A 27,360-nucleotide genomic window follows, 5' to 3' on the forward strand; every position below is an offset into this window, starting at 1 on the left:
GGAGCTTGTGCAAGGAGCGGGGCTGGGGACTCCCTGTCCATGGGGAGCTTCCAGATGGAAAAGGCTGCTGTGCCCAGGCAGCTCCAAGGGCACAGAAAGGAGGGTCTCCACCACGGGATCTGTGCCAGTCCTACAGTCCTGGGCAGCAGCCACCGAGCCCTCGGGGAGCAGAGGGCACAGCAAGAGGGACAAAAGCAGGCAAGGTCAGAGACTGGAGAGAGCCAGACCCGGCAGCAGGAACAGCTGCTCCATTGCACTCTTGGAGAAAGCTCTTGGCTGCTTCAAAGCGCTGAAAGGCGTGCAGGGCAGAGAGGAGGCCACACCAAACACTGCTCCTGTTTGCACAGCCTCCCCTCTCCGTGTCCCAGAAGGAATTGGATGGACTGTGCTCTTCTCTCCGAGTGTCTCGTTCAGCACGAGCAGCTGAGCGCCAGGAGCTGAAGGAGCTGAAGCCTCAGGCCTTAAGAGCTGGGCCTGAGGAGACTTTGTGAGCAAATGAATGCTGCTAACATGGACCTGGCTGAATGCAGCAGATGGAATCATGGAATCACAGAATCCTTTCTGTTGGAAAAGACCTCTGAGCTCATCCAGTCCAGCCGGTCACCCAGCAGTGTCGAGCCCAGCACTAAACCACGTCCCTGAAGTGCCAAGGCCTGGACAACAGCCCTGAGTGAGGCCCTGAGCCAAAGGTGGCCTCTGGATGAACCTTCCAACCAAAGGTTATCTTTGCATCTGCTCACTTGTCACTGTAGAGCAGGACGGGAACGAAAATGACTCCAAATCAAAGGCAAAGAGAATGAACTCCGATCTATTTCAAATGCACCGCTCCATTTATAGAGAACATCGTGTGGACTGATTTCATTGGTCTTAGAGTAAAAACATCTCACACCACTGGTGTGCAGTGAATGACGCACGGTGGCAGAACCCATCTATAAACAATGTGAACAACAAGATAGATTAGAGAATTATTTACATTCTTTCCCAACTGTCTCCCAGGCTCTCGCCTGGTTAGAAAACCTTCTCTTTTTCTCTCTGACTGAACTGAGAATATCCACACCCTGCTTTCTGGGATTTCTGGCCCTGCCTCCTGTCCCAGAGTTTGGCAATTCCCCTTGCACAGCGTGCTGAGCTCTCCATGACCAGCTCGAGAGGTTTCTCAGCTGTTGCGTCCTGTGGCACGGCACAAGAATCTGCCTCCAATTAGCTCGGGAGCGCAGCTCCAGACACATGGGTTTGGTTGAGTAAATGCTATTTGTTTGGTGGGTAATGATGTTTTTCTAAGCTTATGCTTTATTCATAGCATGAGTGACATTTCTGCAAGAGGTAGTGATGTGTCTCTGGGTCTTAGTTCTGTTCTGGTTTTGGAAAATACACTTCAAACAGCTATAGCATTACACATTAGATAACCGGCGTATGAGTAAAATTACAGTAATAACTAGGGGCTTATGAATTAAATGAAATAAATATAGACACTAGGTTTTAAAAACAACAGGCCTTTACTATGATGAAAGGAATAATTTCGATTCAAGGGTGGAATAGATCTTGGGTTTGAATTTAATTATATGTTACAGTTTTGCAATTATCATTGTTGGATTACTTATGGGATTAAAATGCACATCTTTTAAAATGAAAGGTAGAAATGCAGCTTTTTAAACATTTCATTTCAAGATCATTAGGTACATTATTACCTCAGCTACAAGACAATTTCATTTTTGCTCTGATGCTCTTTGATTTCTAACAGATAGGAAACAGCCTTCAGTGGTCTCTCTTCATTGTGTTTCTTTTTCTGTATTCCCATGTCTTGGACTAAATTGCTTCTATTGAAGATCTGCAGTGGCCCAAATGACCATATTTGAGCTCTGAATTTGTTGTATCTCTCTTCCTGTTTTTTCTTTTGGCCTGTTTTCAGATTAATAATGTGAGACTAGATAAGCTTCATGGAAAAAAAAGAGTCTATTTCATCATGTTAACCCAATAATACTATCAGGCAGCATCAAACAAAAAAGCTGTGTGTTTCTCCAGAGCCCTGAGACGAATACCTTTTTTGAAACATGGAGATTTATATTCCTGTGGAAATGTAAGTGATATCAAGGGCAGCAGATTTTGAGTGCAGCTGTAGTTACCATTAACAGAGGTAAGTATTTGAAGGAATTTTGATATTTCAGCCATGGTTTATTATCAAGGGTCTCTTGTGTGAAATATGCCAACCAGAACATAGATGACCATTGATTGCTACATTTGGCTTCATTAAAAAAAAAAAAAAAAGAAAAAGAAAAAAAAGGAAGAAATTTCTTAAATGCATTATGTTTTTAACATTTAAGAAGTAAGTTCATGGAAACCTGGAAACTCATACTCAGGTGCTGTGAATCACAAGAGTTTCTTGTGGAACAAAGCACAGCCATCTATACTGTGTGTGTATCTGAGTGTGCATGGGCTACTTTTTTGAGAACCGTGAATCTTTTCTATCTTTAGATTGTTATTAATAGAAGAACTTTAAAATTCCTTTCACATTGATAGCCAGAATTTTGGATCAAAAACATAGAAAGAAATACAGAAGTGTGGGCATTTCTGAGGTTCTAGAGTTCCCCATATGACCAAGCAGTAGAGTTTATAATCTCTGTATTTTAACTTTCCTTGTCCGGTAATATGGACTAGAAAAATAAGATTTGTATATAGAGTCTAAAAGCATAGAAGATTGATAGTTTGAAGTACTGCCTTCAGCTTTCACAAATTTCATGGAGAAGTGAAGACTAACAACATTAAGGAGGTGTTCAATAGCTCTGTGTGATTGACCAAAGCAGTTTCATTAGATTTTCTTTTCCCTCTTTTTTTTTTTTTTAACTAATTTAAGCTGTGCTTTTGCCAAATACCAGTCTCAGAACTTTGCACCCTACATTCTGACAAGAGGCAGCAGTATAAAAGAGGTGGGAAGAGAGGCTTTAGCAATATATTTTCTCCTTTTGCCATTCTCCCAAGGCAAAACCTGGAGTCTTTCTGAAGCCATTGGCCAGCATTTACTCTTAATCTCCAGCCTGTATCTACATATTAATTTTAAAAATTGTATTCAATGGATCATGTAAATAAGTCTTCTGTCCAGCAATTATTCATGTAAGATGCAATTCAACCAAATTGTATTGTGATTTTCCTATTGCAAAATCTTGTCCTTTTTAAAAAATTTCTAATATTTTATTTTTCTGAAGGCAGAGTGGATGCAGACAATGTACCTGCCAAAGTCAGAGAGATTGCAGACAGGGTTTCCAGCTTTTAAGTTTCCAGGGCTTTGTGTATTCAGATTCAGGCATTCTAACTTTGAACATGCAGCCATTTAATCTTGCAAAGACAAAGGTTGTATTGGCATGGAAGCAAATACAGAAATGCACTCTGTAAGGCCATGAAAGAATGTCACTGCATTACAGCAGCCTAACAAGGTATCATACATCAGCTGAAGCATTGTAATTGTCTGTCTATGCACTTGAGCTTGCCCAGAGCGAGGTAAACATCCATATGCTCCAGGGATTACTCATTAAATGAAGCATTATGGTTTAGTACTGAGAAATCTCTGCTGTCCTTCCATTATTTTCTACTTAAATGATCATTTTCTTCTGCATAACAGTAAGTTTTAATTACGCGATTTGCTGTGTGTGTATGTTGGATGTTTTTCAGTTGCTCATGCAGACTGTAGACAAACACATACATGTGTGCACACACAACATTTTCCCTGCTATAATTTGGTATTTCTGACACTTTGCAATAGTAGGGTCAAAGCCAAACTGTAGCTACCTCTGGAAAAATCTTAAAAGTAGCTGTAATTGAAAAAGGCAGTATAACTTTTCTGTTTTAAAACCTAGTGGAGACTTTTTTTTGGAAAATTGAATGCTTTTCATCATTGCTTCAATGTGAGTTTTTGATGAAGTCATGGAACTTTTGAATGTGTGTATTTTTTGAAACAATTCTGAAACTCATTAGGCAGTAACAGAAATGCCTTTACATTATTGTGATCCACTGCTAACTCAAAATTTGACTTTTGATAGATGTAGTAAAAAGAATGAAATTATTCTGAATTCTAAGTAAGTAAATACAACTAATTTGATCCTCCAGGAAAATTACAGTTTATAATACTGAATTGAAAAGTTTATTGTGGTTGTAAAACAAAAGGAACTGTTTGATAGGGCTTACTGTTGTAGTTCTGTGAGATGCAATCCTTTTGGATATTTCCTACCCCTCATGATTCACTCTGTTGCTAATGAAGCTGTATTCTGACAGGCCTTTAAATTAATGCCTATGCCTGTATGAAGCACAAGTATGGAGTACATAAAGTACAATTGTTTTAAGTATTTATATTTGTCTACTGATGCACTAGAATCTAACAAACTCAAAGGAGGAATCCCTTTCACGAGCTGTAAATTTCAAAAGTTCTGACCTATTGACTTCATGAGAGTAAAAATTCTCCAGTGGGAGTAAGATGTTCATCATGCCTTAACATAAAGTCCTGGAGTCAGGGAAATGCCTGGCTGGAATAAACAAGCAGCTCATCCAGTCTGCCATTCTGGCACCAAGGGCGGGTAAGACCAGATGTTTCAACGGAAGGCATAAATCTTCACAATTTTACTGTTCTGTATTGCAAGATGATGTTTCTTACATCACTCACACCTTGAAACCTGAAGATTAAGAGAGCTTATAACTCTTACTTCCTCATAGTCAGTTTATAACATAAATCTTAAAGCACATTTCTTAAATTATTCAGTAATTTTGAAAGCAGATTTTGAAGATACATTATCAACTGGTGCAAAAGTAAAACGCTTCACCTCCATGCTGCCTTTATTAGAGTAAAAGTTGTGAATATGAGAAATCCTGGTCATTTCAGTAAACTAAAAGTGAATTTTACTGCAGCGTGAGAGAGGCAAAGGGCCTTGTCAAGGAGAGATGTGACAGATCTCCCCAGCTGCTGGGTGCTGGGATGCCTTTTCCATCCTACCTGCCTGCAGGTACTCACCAGTTCATGTGTGGGAACCCTTCTGCTACCAATCCTGAGCCACTGATGGCTGTGAAACTGAAGGGTTTGTCTTTCACTGATCTCAGCTCTGATTTTGCCCCATGTTTGCCAGCCTTGGCAAATGCTTACTCTGTTGAATTGAACTTAGTTTGTTCAAAGCTGATCCTGGATTCTCACCAAAGATTTAGTTGTGAAATATCTCATCTTGTGCAGTGACCATAGCAAGATATTTCTCTTTGGCAGCAAACACTCATTAGAACTGATGACTACTATCACCTTCTTAACTTTCTCTTGACCAATTTTCACTTAATTTCCCACTCACTCCGTGAGACAATTATACAAAATAAATAATGAGGTAGCATGTGTCATGCAGCTAATGTTGAAACAGTTGGATGAGCATCAAACTAAATCCGAATTTTCCTTTTTTTATTGCCCAATGGGAGCTACTTTCTGGCTAATGTTATGAAGGTGGTGGTGTATGAGGGGAAATTAATACATTATCACATTGCACTATTGGTATTGGAAGTGGTTCTTCACACATTGGGTAGCAGACATATAAACTTGTTTGCCAGATGGTGTTGCAGATGCAAGAATTTTACAAGGGCTCAGAGGGATGCTGGACAAGTACTTGAAAGTGATATCTACTTGGGGGTTGCAAAATAGACAGGCCACAATAGGCTCAGGAAATCTCCTGAGCTGAAAATAGATGGAGAGGAGGGGGGGCACTAAGGGTAGGGAAATATCATATATAAATGTTCTATAATTTTTCTTCTTGCTGTTGAAAAGAGACCACTAGACTGGATGAGCCTTCAGTTTTGCCATTACAAACATTTTTATATTCTTATTTAAGTAACAAGTTGTTGTGTGAGAGGATTTTTCTGGAACAGGAAATTAATGTTGAAGGTGGAGAAAACCCAGAACTGCTTAAATGTAGAAAATTAGTAATATCTTTTGTGATCCATATTGCTAAGGAAAGAAAAATGAGAGACCACTTTAATGCTGAAAGAATATCAAATGTGAATACTTTCTCAGTTACTGACTGCCTAAGTTTGCAGTCTTGCCTTTTTAGCTTTTATATTTCACCTTATATTACCGTCAGGAATAGATCTTCATTGTTTTGTGGTGACTTCTACTGGTAGTTCACCAGGTACATATAGAAGGCATTTTCTGGTCTAGCTGTCTGTCTCCTACATCCTACATGCTTCTTTCTGTGGTAGAACTTAAGTTCCGTAACTTGCACTACAGTACGCATATACTATTGATAAAGGAAAAAACGGCTGTAGCACTATGTCTGCTAAAGATATTCTTCTTTTTCAGAAAGCAGATCCTTATGTGGAACAATTAAAGGAGACATGGTCAAGTTATAGTTCATGGGTCAGTTTAGTGACTCATGATACTGAAATTTTTTATGCACTTACTTTAATCTTGTTTTTTTCATTTGTCTCATCCTTCATTGGGGTTGGCCTTGCATGCTGAATTCTTTTCTTTTTATTGCTTTATGGTTTTTAATGTCTGCACAAACTCCTCTGAAAAACAAGAGTGTGGTTGAGGTGCCTCTAAAGAAACAGGGATGCCAGGGCTTGAGTGGGCTTTTTGAATTCACTCACTCTGCATGTCCTGACTACCAGAGCTGGGTTATAACTTGCAAAAGTCACTAGAAACAGCTGACTTTCTTATCATCAATAAAATTTAAATTTGCATCTGGCAGACTTTTTGTTGCCAAAAAAGTTTAGGAAAAAAGTTACGGTTATCATTGTTACTATTGCCCTTCTTAATTTTATTAGGATTAATGATGATGGTGAAAATTATAACTGTCCTTACTCCCAGAATTGATCTACTTGATATTAAGAAGACCAAAACTCTGCTGCAGTGGTTTCTTTTGCATGTTTTAATGTTTTAATGGGTAATATCAGCTACAGACTTTTATCAGCTGTCTGAAGTTACTGCTTGCTGATCATTAGATTGACTACAACCCATGAGTTTATAGATATCCTGAAACCATTCAAGAATAAGTTCTGCGAGAAGGTATTTTTCCAGAAAATCTATCTGTAAGAAAAACTGCTTTTTGCATCCTGCCAGTGTATTAGTGGTGTGAGACAATAGCAATTTAACAGTCATTTTCTTGGTACAAGTTATTAGTCATCTTTGTTCTTTTGAGGAGATATTTTCAGTGGTTTGGGTTTGGGTGTTTTTTTTTTTGTTTTTTTTTTTTTTTTGGCATTAATGGCACTTCTGTCACCATCTGGCTTAGTCAATTACAGATCTCCAGAATAACAAACCTCACAGTTTGCATGTATGTCTCTGTTTTTCTTGGGGTCCGGAGAAATGTGACTATTCTGCATTTCCTAGAAAGGGAGTTGAGAGACCTCAGCCCTCATTGCACATTACACAGAAAGAATCTGTAATGAGCTCTTTCTGTGCCTCAGGAGGAGCACAAAGCAGCTGGAGCGGGACTAAGAGTCCAGACAGCTGAGCTCAGTGGGGATGGAGGATGGTCAGCACTACAGAGAAAATGTTCGATAGCTTGTCAATTCATGACCCTGAGGTCCGAGAGGCTTCCATTCCCTCGGACAAATGCTGATCCCCATTAATATGAATGGTTGAACTTCATTTGACATCAGTCAGTCCAGGGTCTGAGTGCAAGTACATTATTCCCCGTGCCATTAATGCAAGTCACATACCCCAGCTAGGCAGATAAGGGAAATAGAATTTTCAGTAGTCATTGTTGTTTTGCTTTGCAGTACTGTGTGGAGGTGGTCAACTCCTCATGCTTGATTATCTTCAAGATATTTGTTGCACTTTATAAAGTTCATCGGCAAACTTGTGCTTGCTTCTTAAAAGTAGTCTGCTGTGTCATGTAGCCCATTTGACTGGGTAGAAAGAAGCATGTCATGTTTAAGATAGTGACACTGATAATTAGCTGTTACTATCTAATTCCACTTCTTTTTTTCACTTCAATTCCTCCTAGAATATCTAGTGAGTACATTTAGCATCAGTTTCCCCAGCAGAAATAGTAGGCACACATTTTCTTTACAATGACTCAATGATGTATGTACTAGTTACTGTTATATTTTAAGTTGAATGTACGAAAGGTATTATATAAGTTTTGAAAACTACCTTAATAGTGTTTTATTCTTCTCTAGGCACAGGAATTTTGATTTTGTATTGTGATTTAAATAGACAATAACTAAAAGTGAAGGCTTTAGTTTCTTAATTGGTTGTCACATATTTTAGGGGTGGTTACCATTTAGTTTGGTAAAGGATCCGAAGACTCAGATTCCTTTTGAACAGCCAATATCTATTTTTTCTGATGATTTATTCATAGCAGTTAGGTTTTTGCAATTCCTTGTGAGGAAATTGCCCTTCATAGGATCTGTCTATGTAAGGTTGTTGTATAATGCATGCTCATTTGCTTAGTTGTATTTGTAAGCTCCAGCTGTGCCCATCACTTGCTAAATCTGTCATTAAAGGATTTTGTTTTTAATTCTGCCTGGCTTTGTTTTCAGATGTCTCTGAATTCCTTCCTGTGTTGAGTCACAGCTGTGAAAAGAGAAATCTCCCTCTTTAATTCAAGGGGTCAGTGGTTTAAAAGCACTAAAGCCTTGTGGGGAACAGCTTAAGGAAGGTAGTTAATCATAGTGACCCCAAGACTTCATAAACTTACACAAGGCTCATCTGACAGGCAGAGTCCTGGATATCTTCAAGCCCTGGTTTCTTTGAGGAGTAACTGTTTTGCCAGGGAGTGGAATCCTCTATGGAACAAGCACCAGTGATGGGTCTTTGCCACCTGCTCAGCTGTGGCTATAGAAACACAGCTTAATCTTCTCCACCACATTTCTTTTTCTAGCTAAGCCAGCATGCAGCCCAATTCCTTTCTAGTAGTTTTTTTTCCCTGCAATGTTGAGAAATATTTAATGTGGTAACTACAATGGCTTCCACTTCCTGGTGTCACTGGGACATAATAGACTGGCAGGAAAGAGCTGCTGATCTGGATAGAAAAGAGAGGTCAGGAGGGAACACACAGATGGTCTTGTGTGCTGGGCGAGCAGAAGTCATTGGCGTGGTTTGGGTGTCAATAATTCATCCAGTGGCATTTTTCACCCAACTTCTTCAGACTCCAGTGGGGAAATCTTGGAATAAATCCCCCTCTTGTCTCCGTGCAGGCAAAAGCCTTATTTCACATACCATGTTAATAACTTTGACACTCAGCTGTGGGCTTAGTTTTCACGGGATGGGCAAACCAGGACCATGTGGGTGAACTGTACGTGGAAGCTGTGAGATACTGAATTAAGTGATACAGCTAATGCAGTGCCTGTACCTATGCTGTGTGTACTCCACTTGTCCTATGCACACATTGCTATTCTTGGTACAGGGGTTGATTATCTGCCTATGGATCAGTTCTTGAATTGCTTCAGCTTTTGGACAGTGTTATAAAAGACAAGTGATCCTGTTTTCAGTCAGATTTTAATAGTGAAGTAGTTAATTCGTAAGCAGCTCAGGTAGACATTGCCCTTATCAGAAGAGTCCTTGGGAAGAGAAGGTCACTAGAGAGTAGAAAAAGTCATTTGATGGCTGTCAGACATCCAAGTTTAAGTGGAAGGGTGTTGGATGTTGAGCAAGACCTTCAGTGTGTGATTCAGTTCAGTTATTAATTTGTCCATTAACTGCTAAAGGAAATAGTAGAAAAATTAGGATTGAAGGAGACATGAGGAAGTCATATGATTTTATTTGTATTTCGAAGGATGGATAACTTCAGCTTTGGATTAGATTGCTTAGAGCTATGTCCAGTCAAGCTTCAAATGTCTGCAAAGATGGAGAATCCACAATTTCTCTGAGCTCCTGTTCCAGTGTTGACAATCCTTTCATTCCCTGAGGAATGAAACCTCAGAAGTCCCTCAAGATTGAGATTGCCTCATCATCTTAGGGGACAAATGACTTAGGGGAAAAGGAAATGAGAAGTGTTTTACATCCTGCCTTTTTAATGTTGGACTTCTGGTTATGGAAACTAACTGGTTAACCATCTAAATTTTTTCCTTTTTTTCAGTGAAATACTGATTCATCCTTGCACACTGTGTCCTCACAAGACACAGGAAAGTTATTGTGATTTTAAACTAAAGTGGAAGTATTTCTGTGTTGAATGGAGGAGGTGATGCATGAATTCTTGGTTTCTTTTTCAGTAGGGCTGTTTCAGATTCCAGGAACTGTCATGATAGCACCCCTCATAAAGCAGCTTAAAAATAGCAAAACAACTGTTGCACCAAATATAAAGTGATTCCTGCTGTGTCACAAACAGAAAGGTTTTTGAAGCTCTGAATAGATAGCAGCATGTTGTAACCCTTGAAAATGGTAAAATTGATGATCAGAGGACACAGGGCTGTTAAAGCTTTGATGACCTGCTGTCTGAACCCATACTGGCAGTGTGTTTTTCCTTACACAGCTCTGTGAAGTTCTTTATAGAAAATGAAACTGTGATTGCTTGTAATTTTCTGCAGTTTGCACAAGCACTTAAATCACAAATAAAACACTGTAAAAAGTGGTACGTGAGTCATGGATCTCCCTGCAGGAGTTCCAAGTCTGTTGTCCCTGTGGAGAAGGTTGGCTGTGTGACTAGGGGGATGTGGGTACTGGTCCTGACGGCTAGTGTGATGTTATCCAAGGGATGTCATCTTCGATGGCAGCATTAAAAGAAATCCAGCTACCTCTAACAAGGATAGAGGGTAGAGAATGGAGACATTAAAGCTTTTAAAGTGCTCAGATGCTGTGATGATGAGTACCTGAGGGAAACCCATCAAGAGGAGCAGGTCCCCATTGAGTCAATGACTTGTGTAAGCTCACAAGTGGGATTTTTTATAGAGACTCTGCTGATTCTCTGTCACATATACTCCAAATTTAAATGAAATCAAGTGTTTAAAAAAAACAGGAAGAAAGCAAATGTGTTCAGTCTAACAATAAAATAACTGGGTTATTGGGCCAACAGATGATCACTGCTGTGCAGTGTACACGTTCATATGTGTATCACTTTACATTTTAGCTGCACAAAATGTTGATCCAAAATTAGGTGGACAATGCATTAAAAAAACCCGTCTCCAGTAGACTTCAAGAATATAGTAATGATTTTTTAAATCAATTTGTTGAAAGTGGAAATTAAAATCCTTCCGGCATGTCTTTCCCTATAGTGTAGTTTATATATGAAATCCTGCAGACTGTGCTGCACAGAGTTCACTGACAGTGCATCAAATAATGAGGCCATACGTTGATGAAAGGAATTTTAGTAAAATATGCCATTGGATATACAGCAAACAGATTTGATCAAAGCCCAGCTGCCGTATGAAGTACACATTTTTTTAACCATTACTAAACTGCATTAGCCTGAATTATTTTGAAAGTTATGATTTGACTTCTACACAGCTGACAATAAACTAAATAGTACTGGCAGTTAAGGAAACATGCTTTCAGGATTTGTAAAATAGAAAAAGTAAAAAAAAATTTTATTATATTAAGATGCCAACTACAACGTGCAGTTGCCTCTACTCAACATTTGTAACATTCTGTTTTTATCGGAGAGTCTCACAGACTTTAGATTTTTATTTTTTAATCATTGCTGGAGAGGTAAGTGCAGTGCTTGGGTCAGGTACAAATTCTGCACTCAGGGAATGTGCCCCGATAGGGTTTGATCCTCAGCGGGGACAATGCATGGCAGCGACCGAGGGGATTCCTGTTCCCCTGTGTAGGAGTCCAGACTCTGGGTCTGGGCTGACCAGGGCAAAGTTCCCGTGTTTGGACAGGCTCAGGGGCTGCCCCCGGGGAGCGGGGGGCTGGGCGCGGGAGCGAGCGGGCAACGGAAAAACGGACACGGGGACAAACGGCCCCGGAGCTTCAGTTGCAGCAACAGCGGCAGCGGCGGCAGCGGCAGCAGCGGCAGCAGCGGCAGCAGCAGCGGCAGCTAAAGCACATACTCTATTGAGTCCCTCTCGCATCTCCTCTCCCTCTCCTGCTGTCCCGCACCCTCTCCCGCTCTCCCTTTCCCGTTGTCCCCTCCTCTCCCAGTCTCCCTCTCCCCCTGCCGGGCCATGTCCCCAGCCCGCCCCCGGCCCCCGGCGGGGCTGCCCCGTCCTCATCCCCGTCCCCGTCCCCGGCCGTCCCGCCGGGGTCTCGTCTCCGCCCGGCTCTGGTCGTGCTGGCGGTGGCGCTGCTGGGCGGGCATCAGTGCCTGGAGCTCGGGCGGCACCGCCGCCCTCTGGCTCCGCCTGGCCCGAGCCCGGCCCCGGCCCCGACGTGGGCTCCAGTCCCGGCCCCGGCCCCGGCTCCTCCCGGGCCCCGCGGAGGACACACGCGGCGCGGCCGCTCCCGCCGCCCCCGCTGCGGCTTCCCCGGCCCGAGCTCCGCCGCTCGGCAGCGCGGCCGTCGGCCCCGAGCCGCCGCTGTCCCGTTCCAGGGACAGAACGCCTGGGGAGGGCCGGCCCGGGGCGCTCGGGGGGCGCTCGGGGGCCGCTCCTGGCCCCGGGCCGAGCGCTGACAGCCCCGTCCCGCCCGCAGGGAAGGCGCAGGAGGAGGCCCTGCAGGAGCGGTACCGGCTGGGTTCGCTGCTGGGCAGCGGCGGCTTCGGCAGCGTCTTCGCAGCCACGCGGCTCTCGGACGGCGCCCCGGTGAGCGGCGGGGCCGGCGGCGGGCGCAGGAGAAGGGGGCGGAGGAGGAGGAGGATTAGCAGGAGGAGGAGGAGGAGGTGGAGGGGGCGGAGGAGGAGGAGGATGGGGCCCGGCGGGGCGGGCGGCGCGCTCAACCCACTGCTCTCTCTTGCTTGCAGGTGGCCATCAAAAGGGTGCCACGGAACCGCGTCCGGCACTGGGGCGAGCTGGTGAGTGAGCGGGGCCAGCGGCAGAAGCCGGGCCGTGCCGGGTGGCGAGGAGCCGGGGCCCGGCAGGGTGGGAGCCGCCGGGAGCCCTGCAGGGAGAGCGGGCATGGGCTGAGCGGGGCATGCAGAGCATCCCGGGCTGGCTGAGGGGTTCCCCAGCCCTGGCACGGCCTCAGCCCCACTGACGGCATCGCGCTCCTCCCGCAGCCCGACGGCACCAGCGCACCCCTGGAGGTCGTGCTGCTGGACAAGGTGTCCTCTGGCTGCACTGGTGTCATTCAGCTCCTGGAGTGGCTTGAGCTCCCTGACAGCGTCGTGCTGGTGCTGGAGCGTCCGGAGCGGTGCCAGGAGCTGTCGGGTTTCCTGGCGGAGCGGAGGTTCCTGCCGGAGGAGGAGGCGCGGGGGCTGTTCCGCCAGGTGCTGGAGGCCGTGCGGCACTGCACCAGCTGCGGGGTCCTGCACAGGGACATCAAGCCTGAGAACATCCTGCTCGACCTGGCCACCGGGCAGCTGAAACTGATTGACTTTGGCTGTGGCGCCTTCCTCCAAGACACAGCCTACACCCAGTTTGCAGGTGAGCTCTGCCTGGGGATGCTCCTGGACATCTCATGGCCCAGCCGGGGTGCAGCCCCAGGGCTCCCCCTATTCCAACCAGGATGGGATTAATGCTGGAGCCAAGCTGATTTGGGTGGGGGTGTGAGGGGGGCCAGCTCCAGCCCTGCCGACAGCCTTCAGCACCCACTGTGGCCTGGGCTAAGGCTGGAGCTGGGGCAGCCAGCCTGACAAAAACCCCAGTGGGGGTAGCAGAGAGGGGGGTCTGACCCTGTGCCCTGGATGGTTTGGTGTGCAGGCGAGAAGGGCTTGGACTGCTCTGCTCCCATTGTTTGCATTGACTGGTTAACATTTTTGGGGGGCCGTGCAGGCGGGGAGTAGAGCGGGCTTTCTCCACCACTGGATGAGTTTTGCTTTTGTGTGTCATGGTTGGGCCTTCCCAGGATTTCTGCTGCCCTCTTCCAACACCAGTGGCTTCTTTTCCAGCCCCAAGTCTGTACACAAGTCCCAGGTGCTGGTGAGAGGGCAGCAGTCACCCTGTGTGCATCTGGGGCAGCCCCCACATGCCATGGGGTGCTGGGGCCAGGCTCTGGGAGCAGCAGCGTCCCCCTGATGAACTCTGTCTGTGTTCCACAGGAACCCTGTCCTACAGCCCACCAGAGTGGATCCACCACCAACGCTACCACGGCGAGGCAGCGACGATCTGGTCCCTGGGCCTCCTGCTGTACCACCTGGTCATGGGGAAGCACCCGTTCAGGAGGGGCCAGGAGATCATCTGGGGGCGGATCTTGATCCCACGACGGCTCTCTCAAGGTGGGTCCTCATCTCTGGCCATGGGGGCAATACCAGTGCTGGGAGACAGCAGCAGCTCATGAGCATCCTGCTCTGGCAGCTGCTGAGGAGGTGGCACATGTTCTGCTCTCCTGCTCTCCTCCAAACACAGAATCCATGGGGAAGTTTAGGCCCAGCTCTGGGCACACCCAGCATGGCCTGGGCATGGGAACAGGGGGGCAACTTCTCCAACTGACTGGTGATTTCTGGTTTGTTTCCCCAGAGTGCCAGGATCTCATTAAGAGGTGTTTGTCCATGCAGCCCTTGGACAGGCCATCCTTAGAAGAGCTTTTCCGTGATCCATGGGTGCAGGGTGGTCTTCTGCCCTAGAAGATGGGAGAGATCAACGTGCACAGTTGGATCCAGGGGCCTGGCAGGTAACAGCTCCACACTTGTCCTGGCAATCAGTGGCAAAGCCAACCAGACTGGTTTTGTCCTGCCTGTGTCACTGCCCAGGGGTCATCAGATGGGAACACGCAGCCCTTGTGCTGGAGCTGAGCTGCTCTGCCCAGCACTGGTGGCCACCATCTGAGCTGGTTTTGCTTGTCCTGGTTCCCTGACAGCTGGGGCCCTGGGCAGAACCTTGACAGCCTGGGCTCACCTCAGGGAATGAGGAGGCGGCCCTGGAGAAGCTGTACCAGGTGGGGCTGCTGCTGCTGGGGACAGTGAGGACGACATCAAAAATGACAACCTCTTCCTCCACCTGGTCACCGGCAGCTGAAGATGATGGACTTTGATTCTGGCGCCTTCTCCAAAGCCAGGCTCCACAGGGAATTTGCAGGTGAGTCCACACGCAGGGGGATGCTCCCAGATTTGGGCATTGCACAGCCTGGCCGGGAACCAAAGGTTCCCCCTTTGCTGGGGAGGATGCAGCTGATCCTTCAGTCGGCTGCCAGGCTGCTTTTGGCAAGGCTGGGGGGATGGGCTGGGGTGCTGATGAAATGGGAGTGGGCTCCTGGCCCTGCCAACAGCCCCAGCACCCACCGTGCCCCGGGCTGGGGCTGGGGCAGCCAGCCCGACACAAAGACACCCCCATGGTGGGAGCAGAGGTGGGACTCCAGAACCTGTGCAGGGGCTGCTTTGCTTTGCAGGCAAGGAAGGGCTTGGGCTGCTCCACTGCCCCTCTTTGCTTTGGGATCACCGTTATTTTGGGGGGCAGTGCAGGGGGAAGGGAGACAGCCTGGGCTTCCCTCACCTGTGGGTGGGTTTTTCCCTGGCATGCAGGGGTTGGGCCTTCCTTAATCCCCTGACAGAGATAAGATTTTTGACCTTTTTTCTTGTTCCCCTTTTTGTCTGTAATCTATTTTCAATAATTTGTTGTGTGTTTTTCTAGAGGAAGCGTTCCAGGTGGGGTCCAGTTTGGATGGGGAAATGCTTGGGAGCAGCTGTTGCGTGGATGGGCCGTGCCCTTGGAGAAGGCTGAGGACATCGTTTGGGACCAGCTTTTCTTCCAGCGGAGGATGGCGTCAGGTGGGTCCGGTCTGCTTGGCATGGTGGGATCAGAGCTTTGGGGAGATGGCAGCGAGCACAGGAGCATCCTGCTCTGGGCAGCTGCTGAGGGCTGGATGTGCCGTGGCCGGCTGCAGGCTGGGCACATGTCCTGCCCTCCTGCTCTGCTCCCAAAGGCAGCAGGGATGGGCAGCTCTGGGCACAGCTCTGGGCACGGCCAGCATGGCCTGGGCACTGCGGGCGGCTGGGACAAGGGGCCAGGAGCCTTCAGCTGACAAGCGCTTTCTGGTTTCTCTCCTTGCAGCCGGGCTCTGCAGGTGCTGAGGCTGCTCTGGGCTGTGCCAGGGCTCTGCTGGAGCTCAGCACCGGGCCGCAATCAGCCAAAGAAGAAATGGGGTGACCTGCAGCACAGACCTGCTTGAGCATTTCAGCAACACAGCTCAAGTTTGCAGAGTGTACACCTCCAAGGGCAAACATGCCACCACCCAAAAATTAAACTTGTTCAATAGCTTCTGAAATGAAATCAATCTGGGATGACCCCAAATGACATTTTGCAGCTTGCTCAAGCTGTAGCTCAGCCCTTCTCTGAACTGTTCTCTCCCCCACCTGCCTTTTACTTCCCAACTGCTCCCTCTTGTCCCCCAGTGAGTTCCCAGCCCATGGCAGTCTCCATCACACTGTTGCCTTCCTTGGTGCCCCTCACCATGAGGAAGGCCGAGCCCCAGGCTTAGGGACTCATCCTGTCACTTGCTGAGGAGCAGCAATGTCTCAGAGGTCCAGTGGGATTTTAGTGTCATTCAGAGCTGCTTTCCAGCCCTCAGCTGTCCTCACTGCTGAGTTCCCACTCCCTTTTCCTGGTCCTTGCAGCAGGATGAGCTCTGTGAATCCCCTTGAGCCTCCCCACTCTTCCCAGCCCACGCACCCACCTCAGTTATGCTGAAGCTGCAGCTTCTCTGTCTCCTGTGGCACACCAGTCCAGTCCCCTGTGCGGGGAGCCCCAGCCCCAGAGCACAGCACTCAGCAGTGCACTCCGGGCTGGAGCAGCTGCCCTGCAGCCATGGCTTGGCTCTTTGTGGCAAGGGAATGCTCCCTGTTTGCAGCTGTCCCTGCAGGATGGCCCCAGGGCAGAGCCCAGCCGGGCTCCCACTGCAGCCCCTGAAGCATGGGGCAGACAATGGTCCCAGAGCTGGGGTTCACGGGGAGCACCCGGAGCTGTGGCTTTCAGTCAGTGTTGGCAAATGTTGTGTTCTCATCTCCTGCAGCCTGTGGGGAAAGCAGCCTGTGCTGCCAGGCCTGTGTGTGCCAGGGGCTCTTGGATGTCTCTGTACCCATGGACAGAAGGCTCTGTGTGTGCCAGGGGCTCTTGGATGTCTCTCTACCCGTGGACAGAAGGCTCTGTGTGTGCCAGGGGCTCTAGGATGTCTCTACCCATGGACAGAAGGCCCTGTCTGTGCCAGGGTTTCCATAATGTCTCTGTACCCATGGGTATGGAATAGCATGGACACTGAAAGTGTCAGTCCCGTTGCTTGCACGCTCCTTCCTTTGTGCACAAGACACATCCAGGCACACCCCCATGTACAGATACATTAAAAGGACAGGGAGGGACAGAGATTTCCCACAGTACTCCAACTTTGGCATAACTCACCTTTTAGCTGGTGGCCAGGGGATTTTTTTTCCCAGCTCTGTGTGAGAAGGTGTCCAGGAGCTGAAGCAGCAGCATTTAGAAGCAGTTTCAGGATTTCTAGGCAGGAAGTGGAGCTGACAACCATCCACGTAACTTGCCGTATTCATCAGGATGTGCTGCTGGTTCTTTGGGAATATGGCCCAATGGAGAGACGAGACTTGGAAAAATCCCAGCTCTCTGTGGGTTTGTGCAAAGGGGGAGCAGCAGAAACACTTTGTGTCTGCTTTGGGGACACAAGGTCCAAGGAGCTGCGGTGGCAGAGGGTGACCTGGGCTGGTGGCAGGTGAAGTCCTGGTTCATGGCATCCCAGAGTGGCACAGGACAAAGCTCCAAGCACTCCCAACCCCACTGATGAAGTCTTTGTGATGCTGCACATCCTATAGGAAAAGCTGCTGTCACACAATGCACTGGGATTTCTAAGTTTCATTTTAATTACTTTAGGTCCAAGTTTCAAACTGCAATGTTTTTGTTCTCAAGACACAGTCGTGCACAATCCATCTCTCATCCTCCTATTGCTTCAACACCAATTTAAAAAAATAAATCTTAATATTGGAAACAAAACCCAATGTCTTTAAAAAAAGAATGCTGGGGTCAGTCAGTAAGATGGATCCAGGCCATCAGAACAGGCACAAAGTAAATGAGTTCTCCTTTTAAAAAGATCAGTTACCTCTTAAATCCAAAGTTACAGAAGATTTCATTACACATTTGTTTCTTTTTGTTTTCTCTTTCATATTTTTCTCATTTTTAATTTTTTTTTCTATTTCTTTTTAAGTAGATAACACATCATGTAAAATAGGTAAGATTTTTCAGCAAAAATCAGATTTTTCAGCAAAAATAAGATTTACAGCAAAATAAGATACATTTCTGGTAAACAATGAAAATATTTACTCCTCTGTTTAATTTTCTCTGGATACCCTGCGGTAAAAAATCTAGCAGATATGAGAAGAGGTGTCAAGTGTTTGCTTTGGACTAAGCTGGAGTTCAGCACTGCTGACATCCTGATCCAGCCAAGAGTTGCAGAATTCTTTTGCACATCCCGAATGTGTTTGCAGGCACAGCACCTGCAGTGCTGACACACCAGTGCACGTGAATAACTCTGTTACTCCCTCACAGAAGTTGGGCTCTGCCCCAGAGCGAGGTGCTCCAGCCCTTTGCTCCTGGTTCCCGTGGGGAGCAGCTCCCTTCCCTCTGGCTGAGCTGCTCAGGCAGAGCCCGGCAGCTCCTGGCCCTGCAGGGCTGAGGCTTTTCCCCGTTGCTGGGCACAGACTGATGGAGCAGCACCGCTGAACACGGGCACACACAGAGACCAGCAGCAGCTGCCTTTGGCCACCTGAGGCTCCAAGGCCCAAACTCAGAGCAGACAGGGCTGGAAGAGACTCACAGGCTCCCTGCTGGCTGTGCTGCCCCACTTGTGCCCACCTGGGAGCCCCCAGGGCCAGCAGGGAATTGAGATGGCAGCCCTGGGCTCCTGGAGCTTGTGCAAGGAGCGGAGCTGGGGACTCCCTGTCCATGGGGAGCTTCCAGATGGAAAAGGCTGCTGTGCCCAGGCAGCTCCAAGGGCAGAGAAAGGAGGGTCTCCACCACGGGATCTGTGCCAGTCCCACAGTCCTGGGCAGCAGCCACCGAGCCCTGGGGGAGCAGAGGGCACAGCAAGAGGGACAAAAGCAGGCAAGGTCAGAGACTGGAGAGAGCCAGACCCGGCAGCAGGAACAGCTGCTCCATTGCACTCTTGGAGAAAGCTCTTGGCTGCTTCAAAGCGCTGAAAGGCGTGCAGGGCAGAGAGGAGGCCACACCAAACACTGCTCCTGTTTGCACAGCCTCCCCTCTCCGTGTCCCAGAAGGAATTGGATGGACTGTGCTCTTCTCTGCGAGTGTCTCGTTCAGCACGAGCTGCTGAGCGCCAGGAGCTGAAGGAGCTGAAGCCTCAGGCCTCAAGAGCTGGGCCTGAGGAGACTTTGTGAGCAAATGAATGCTGCTAACATGGACCTGGCTGAATGCAGCAGATGGAATCATGGAATCACAGAATCCTTTCTGTTGGAAAAGACCTCTGAGCTCATCCAGTCCAGCCGGTCACCCAGCAGTGTCGAGCCCAGCACTAAACCACGTCCCTGAAGTGCCAAGGCCTGGACAACAGCCCTGAGTGAGGCCCTGAGCCAAAGGTGGCCTCTGGATGAACCTTCCAACCAAAGGTTATCTTTGTATCTGCTCACTTGTCACTGTAGAGCAGGACGGGAACGAAAATGACTCCAAATCAAAGGCAAAGAGAATGAACTCCGATCTATTTCAAATGCACCGCTCCATTTATAGAGAACATCGTGCGGACTGATTTCATTGGTCTTAGAGTAAAAACATCTCACACCACTGGTGTGCAGTGAATGACGCACGGTGGCAGAACCTATCTATAAACAATGTGAACAACAAGATAGATTAGAGAATTATTTACATTCTTTCCCAACTGTCTCCCAGGCTCTCGCCTGGTTAGAAAACCTTCTCTTTTTCTCTCTGACTGAACTGAGAATATCCACACCCTGCTTTCTGGGATTTCTGGCCCTGCCTCCTGTCCCAGAGTTTGGCAATTCCCCTTGCACAGCGTGCTGAGCTCTCCATGACCAGCTCGAGAGGTTTCTCAGCTGTTGCGTCCTGTGGCATGGCACAAGAATCTGCCTCCAATTAGCTCGGGAGCGCAGCTCCAGACACATGGGTTTGGTTGAGTAAATGCTATTTGTTTGGTGGGTAATGATGTTTTTCTAAGCTTATGCTTTATTCATAGCATGAGTGACATTTCTGCAAGAGGTAGTGATGTGTCTCTGGGTCTTAGTTCTGTTCTGGTTTTGGAAAATACACTTCAAACAGCTATAGCATTACACATTAGATAACTGGCGTATGAGTAAAATTACAGTAATAACTAGGGGCTTATGAATTAAATGAAATAAATATAGACACTAGGTTTTAAAAACAACAGGCCTTTACTATGATGAAAGGAATAATTTCGATTCAAGGGTGGAATAGATCTTGGGTTTGAATTTAATTATATGTTACAGTTTTGCAATTATCATTGTTGGATTACTCATGGGATTAAAATGCACATCTTTTAAAATGAAAGGTAGAAATGCAGCTTTTTAAACATTTCATTTCAAGATCATTAGGTACATTATTACCTCAGCTACAAGACAATTTCATTTTTGCTCTGATCCTCTTTGATTTCTAACAGATAGGAAACAGCCTTCAGTAGTCTCTCTTCATTGTGTTTCTTTTTCTGTATTCCCATGTCTCTTCCTAAATTGCTTCTATTGAAGATCTGCAGTGGCCCAAATGACCATATTTGAGCTCTGAATTTGTTGTATCTCTCTTCCTGTTTTTTCTTTTGGCCTGTTTTCAGATTAATAATGTGAGACTAGATAAGCTTCATGGAAAAAAAAGAGTCTATTTCATCATGTTAACCCAATAATACTATCAGGCAGCATCAAACAAACAAGCTGTGTGTTTCTCCAGAGCCCTGAGATGAATACCTTTTTTGAAACATGGAGATTTATATTCCTGTGGGAATGTAAGTGATATCAAGGGCAGCAGATTTTGAGTGCAGCTGTAGTTACCATTAACAGAGGTAAGTATTTGAAGGAATTTTGATATTTCAGCCATGGTTTATTATCAAGGGTCTCTTGTGTGAAATATGCCAACCAGAACATAGATGACCATTGATTGCTACATTTGGCTTCATTAAAAAAAAAAAAAAAAAAGGAAGAAATTTCTTAAATGCATTATGTTTTTAATATTTAAGAAGTAAGTTCATGGAAACCTGGAAACTCATACTCAGGTGCTATGAATCACAAGAGTTTCTTGTGGAACAAAGCACAGCCATCTATACTGTGTGTGTATCTGAGTGTGCGTGGGTTACTTTTTTGTGAATCGTGAATCTTTTCTATCTTTAGATTGTTATTAATAGAAGAACTTTAAAATTCCTTTCACATTGATAGCCAGAATTTTGGATCAAAAACATAGAAAGAAATACAGAAGTGTGGGCATTTCTGAGGTTCTAGAGTTCCCCATATGACCAAGCAGTAGAGTTTATAATCTCTGTATTTTAACTTTCCTTGTCCGGTAATATGGACTAGAAAAATAAGATTTGTATATAGAGTCTAAAAGCATAGAAGATTGATAGTTTGAAGTACTGCCTTCAGCTTTCACAAACTTCATGGAGAAGTGAAGACTAACAACATTAAGGAGGTGTTCAATAGCTCTGTGTGATTGACCAAAGCAGTTTCATTAGATTTTCTTTTCCCTCTTTTTTTTTTTTTTAACTAATTTAAGCTGTGCTTTTGCCAAATACCAGTCTCAGAACTTTGCACCCTACATTCTGACAAGAGGCAGCAGTATAAAAGAGGTGGGAAGAGAGGCTTTAGCAATATATTTTCTCCTTTTTCCATTCTCCCAAGGCAAAACCTGGAGTCTTTCTGAAGCCATTGGCCAGCATTTACTCTTTATCTCCAGCCTGTATCTACATATTAATTTTTTAAAAATTGTATTCAATGGATCATGTAAATAAGTCTGCTGTCCAGCAATTATTCATGTAAGATGCAATTCAACCAAATTGTATTGTGATTTTCCTATTGCAAAATCTTGTCCTTTTTAAAAAATTTACTAATATTTTATTTTTCTGAAGGCAGAGTGGATGCAGACAATGTACCTGCCAAAGTCAGAGAGATTGCAGACAGGGTTTCCAGCTTTTAAGTTTCCAGGGCTTTGTGTATTCAGATTCAGGCATTCTAACTTTGAACATGCAGCCATTTAATCTTGCAAAGACAAAGGTTGTATTGGCATGGAAGCAAATACAGAAATGCACTCTGTAAGGCCATGAAAGAATGTCACTGCATTACAGCAGCCTAACAAGGTATCATACATCAGCTGAAGCATTGTAATTGTCTGTCTATGCACTTGAGCTTGCCCAGAGCGAGGTAAACATCGATATGCTCCAGGGATTACTCATTAAATGAAGCATTATGGTTTAGTACTGAGAAATCTCTGCTGTCCTTCCATTATTTTCTACTTAAATGATCATTTTCTTCTGCATAACAGTAAGTTTTAATTATGCGATTTGCTGTGTGTGTGTGTTGGATGTTTTTCAGTTGCTCATGCAGACTGTAGACAAACACATACATGTGTGCAGACACAACATTTTCCCTGCTATAATTTGGTATTTCTGGCACTTTGCAATAGTAGGGTCAAAGCCAAACTGTAGCTACCTCTGGAAAATCTTACAAGTAGCTGTAATTGAAAAAGGCAGTATAACTTTTCTGTTTTAAAACCTAGTGGAGACTTTTTTTTGGAAAATGGAAAGTATTTCATCATTGCTTCAATGTGAGTTTTTGATGAAGTTATGGAACTTTTGAATGTGTGTATTTTTTGAAACAATTCTGAAACTCATTAGGCAGTAACAGAAATGCCATTACATTATCGTGATCCACTGCTAACTCAAAATTTGACTTTTGATAGATGTAGTAAAAAGAATGAAATTATTCTGAATTCTAAGTAAGTAAATACAACTAGTTTGATCCTCCAGGATAATTACAGTTTATAATACTGAATTGAAAAGTTTATTGTGGTTGTAAAACAAAAGGAACTTTTTGATAGGGCTTACTGTTGTAGCTCTGTGAGATGTAATCCTTTTGGATATTTCCTACCCCTCATGATTCACTCTGTTGCTAATGAAGCTGTATTCTGACAGGCCTTTAAATTAATGCCTATGCCTGTATGAAGCACAAGTATGGAGTACATAAAGTACAATTGTTTTAAGTATTTATATTTGTCTACTGATGCACTAGAATCTAACAAACTCAAAGGAGGAATCCCTTTCACGAGCTGTAAATTTCAAAAGTTCTGACCTATTGACTTCATGAGAGTAAAAATTCTCCAGTGGGAGTAAGATGTTCATCATGCCTTAACATAAAGTCCAGGAGTCAGGGAAATGCCTGGCTGGAATAAACAAGCAGCTCATCCAGTCTGCCATTCTGGCACCAAGGGCAGGTAAGACCAGATGTTTCAACGGAAGGCATAAATCTTCACAATTTTACTGTTCTGTATTGCAAGATGATGTTTCTTACATCACTCACACCTTGAAACCTGAAGATTAAGAGAGCTTATAACTCTTACTTCCTCATAGTCAGTTTATAACATAAATCTTAAAGCACATTTCTTAAATTATTCAGTAATTTTGAAAGCAGATTTTGAAGATACATTATCAACTGGTGCAAAAGTAAAACGCTTCACCTCCATGCTGCCTTTATTAGAGTAAAAGTTGTGAATATGAGAAATCCTGGTCATTTCAGTAAACTAAAAGTGAATTTTACTGCAGCGTGAGAGAGGCAAAGGGCCTTGTCAAGGAGAGATGTGACAGATCTCCCCAGTTGCTGGGTGCTGGGATGCCTTTTCCATCCTACCTGCCTGCAGGTACTCACCAGTTCATGTGTGGGAACCCTTCTGCTACCAATCCTGAGCCACTGATGGCTGTGAAACTGAAGGGTTTGTCTTTCACTGATCTCAGCTCTGATTTTGCCCCATGTTTGCCAGCCTTGGCAAATGCTTACTCTGTTGAATTGAACTTAGTTTGTTCAAAGCTGATCCTGGATTCTCACCAAAGATTTAGTTGTGAAATATCTCGTCTTGTACAGTGACCATAGCAAGATATTTCTCTTTGGCAGCAAACACTCATTAGAACTGATGACTACTATCACCTTCTTAACTTTCTCTTGACCAATTTTCACTTAATTTCCCACTCACTCCGTGAGACAATTATACAAAATAAATAATGAGGTAGCATGTGTCATGCAGCTAATGTTGAAACAGTTGGATGAGCATCAAACTAAATCCGAATTTTCCTTTTTTTATTGCCCAATGGGAGCTACTTTCTGGCTAATGTTATGAAGGTGGTGGTGTATGAGGGGAAATTAATACATTATCACATTGCACTATTGGTATTGGAAGTGGTTCTTCACACACTGGGTAGCAGACATATAAACTTGTTTGCCAGATGGTGTTGAGATGCAAGAATTTTACAAGGGCTCAGAGGGATGCTGGACAAGTACTTGAAAGTGATATCTACTTGGGGGTTGCAAAATAGACAGGCCACAATAGGCTCAGGAAATCTCCTGAGCTGAAAATAGATGGAGAGGAGGGGGGGCACTAAGGGTAGGGAAATATCGTATATAAATGTTCTATATTTATTCTTCTTGCTGTTGAAAAGAGACCACTAGACTGGATGAGCCTTCAGTTTTGCCATTACAAACATTTTTGTATTCTTATTTAAGTAACAAGTTGTTGTGTGAGAGGATTTTTCTGGAACAGGAAATTAATGTTGAAGGTGGAGAAAACCCAGAACTGCTTAAATGTAGAAAATTAGTAATATCTTTTGTGATCCATATTGCTAAGGAAAGAAAAATGAGAGACCACTTTAATGCTGAAAGAATATCAAATGTGAATACTTTCTCAGTTACTGACTGCCTAAGTTTGCAGTCTTGCCTTTTTAGCTTTTATATTTCACCTTATATTACCGTCAGGAATAGATCTTCATTGTTTTGTGGTGACTTCTACTGGTAGTTCACCAGGTACATATAGAAGGCATTTTCTGGTCTAGCTGTCTGTCTCCTACATCCTACATGCTTCTTTCTGTGGTAGAACTTAAGTTCCGTAACTTGCACTACAGTACGCATATACTATTGATAAAGGAAAAAACGGCTGTAGCACTATGTCTGCTAAAGATATTCTTCTTTTTCAGAAAGCAGATCCTTATGTGGAACAATTAAAGGAGACATGGTCAAGTTATAGTTCATGGGTCAGTTTAGTGTCTCATGATACTGAAATTTTTTATGCACTTACTTTAATCTTGTTTTTTTTCATTTGTCTCATCCTTCATTGGGGTTGGCCTTGCATGCTGAATTCTTTTCTTTTTATTGCTTTATGGTTTTTAATGTCTGCACAAACTCCTCTGAAAAACAAGAGTGTGGTTGAGGTGCCTCTAAAGAAACAGAGATGCCAGGGCTTGAGTGGGCTTTTTGAATTCACTCACTCTGCATGTCCTGACTACCAGAGCTGGGTTATAACTTGTAAAAGTCACTAGAAACAGCTGACTTTCTTATCATCCATAAAATTTAAATTTGCATCTGGCAGACTTTTTGTTGCCAAAAAAGTTTAGGAAAAAAGTTACGGTTATCATTGTTACTATTGCCCTTCTTAATTTTATTAGGATTAATGATGATGGTGAAAATTATAACTGTCCTTACTCCCAGAATTGCTCTACTTGATATTAAGAAGGCCAAAACTCTGCTGCAGTGGTTTCTTTTGCCTGTTTTAATGTTTTAATGGGTAATATCAGCTACAGACTTTTATCAGCTATCTGAAGTTACTGCTTGCTGATCATTAGCATGACTACAACCCATGAGTTTATAGATATCCTGAAACCATTCAAGAATAAGTTCTGCGAGAAGGTATTTTTCCAGAAAATCTATCTGTAAGAAAAATTGCTTTTTGCATCCTGCCAGTGTATTAGTGGTGTGAGACAATAGCAATTATACAGTCATTTTCTTGGTACAAGTTATTAGTCATCTTTGTTCTTTTGAGGAGATATTTTCAGTGGTTTGGGTTTGTTTTTTTTTGTTTTTTTGTTTTTTTTTTTGGCATTAATGGCACTTCTGTCACCATCTGGCTTATTCAATTACAGATCTCCAGAATAACAAAACTCACAGTTTGCATGTATGTCTCTGTTTTTCTTGGGGTCCGGAGAAATGTGACTATTCTGCATTTCCTAGAAAGGGAGTTGAGAGACCTCAGCCCTCATTGCACATTACACAGAAAGAATCTGTAATGAGCTCTTTCTGTGCCTCAGGAGGAGCACAAAGCAGCTGGAGCGGGACTAAGAGTCCAGACAGCTGAGCTCAGTGGGGATGGAGGATGGTCAGCACTACAGAGAAAATGTTCGATAGCTTGTCAATTCATGACCCTGAGGTCCGAGAGGCTTGCATTCCCTCGGACAAATGCTGATCCCCATTAATATGAATGGTTGAACTTCATTTGACATCAGTCAGTCCAGGGTCTGAGTGCAAGTACATTATTCCCCGTGCCATTAATGCAAGTCACATACCCCAGCTAGGCAGATAAGGGAAATAGAATTTTCAGTAGTCATTGTTGTTTTGCTTTGCAGTACTGTGTGGAGGGGGTCAACTCCTCATGCTTGATTATCTTCAAGATATTTGTTGCACTTTATAAAGTTCATCAGCAAACTTGTGCTTGCTTCTTAAAAGTAGTCTGCTGTGTCATGTAGCCCATTTGACTGGGTAGAAAGAAGCATGTCATGTTTAAGATAGTGACACTGATAATTAGCTGTTACTATCTAATTCCACTTCTTTTTTTCACTTCAATTCCTCCTAGAATATCTAGTGAGTACATTTAGCATCAGTTTCCCCAGCAGAAATAGTAGGCACACATTTTCTTTACAATGACTCAATGATGTATGTACTAGTTACTGTTATATTTTAAGTTGAATGTACGAAAGGTATTATATAAGTTTTGAAAACTACCTTAATAGTGTTTTATTCTTCTCTAGACACAGGAATTTTGATTTTGTATTGTCATTTAAATAGACAATAACTAAAAATGAAGGCTTTAGTTTCTTAATTGGTTGTCACATATCTCATTTATGGGTGGTTACCATTTAGTTTGTTAAAGGATCCGAAGACTCAGATTCCTTTTGAACAGCCAATATCTATTTTTTCTGATGATTTATTCATAGCAGTTAGGTTTTTGCAATTCCTTGTGAGGAAATTGCCCTTCATAGGATCTGTCTATGTAAGGTTGTTGTATAATGCATGCTCATTTGCTTAGTTGTATTTGTAAGCTCCAGCTGTGCCCATCACTTGCTAGATCTGTCATTAAAGGATTTTGTTTTTAATTCTGCCTGGCTTTGTTTTCAGATGTCTCTGAATTCCTTCCTGTGTTGAGTCACAACTGTGA

General features: G+C 44.5%; 2 protein-coding genes and 1 long non-coding RNA gene across 3 annotated transcripts in view; all 3 read left to right on the plus strand.

The window, feature by feature from the left end:
* LOC137465947 (serine/threonine-protein kinase pim-1-like) overlaps positions 1-27,360 on the plus strand; it is a 175,895-nt gene that overhangs the window by 5,882 nt on the left and 142,653 nt on the right. The window lies entirely within an intron of this gene.
* Positions 12,538-14,513, plus strand: LOC137465945 (serine/threonine-protein kinase pim-1-like; the record flags this gene model as incomplete). Its single annotated transcript, XM_068177908.1, has 5 exons — positions 12,538-12,639; positions 12,798-12,848; positions 13,053-13,419; positions 14,034-14,210; positions 14,452-14,513. Coding segments are annotated over 5 exons (759 nt in total), but the record flags the coding sequence as incomplete, so codon positions are not given.
* LOC137465948 (uncharacterized) lies at positions 14,926-16,200 on the plus strand. The gene is made up of 2 exons (XR_010994916.1): positions 14,926-15,009; positions 15,982-16,200. It is a non-coding gene; the product is annotated as an uncharacterized lncRNA (long non-coding RNA).

This window comes from Anomalospiza imberbis, unplaced genomic scaffold, assembly GCF_031753505.1.
Source record: "Anomalospiza imberbis isolate Cuckoo-Finch-1a 21T00152 unplaced genomic scaffold, ASM3175350v1 scaffold_120, whole genome shotgun sequence".
NCBI lineage: Eukaryota > Metazoa > Chordata > Aves > Passeriformes > Viduidae > Anomalospiza > Anomalospiza imberbis.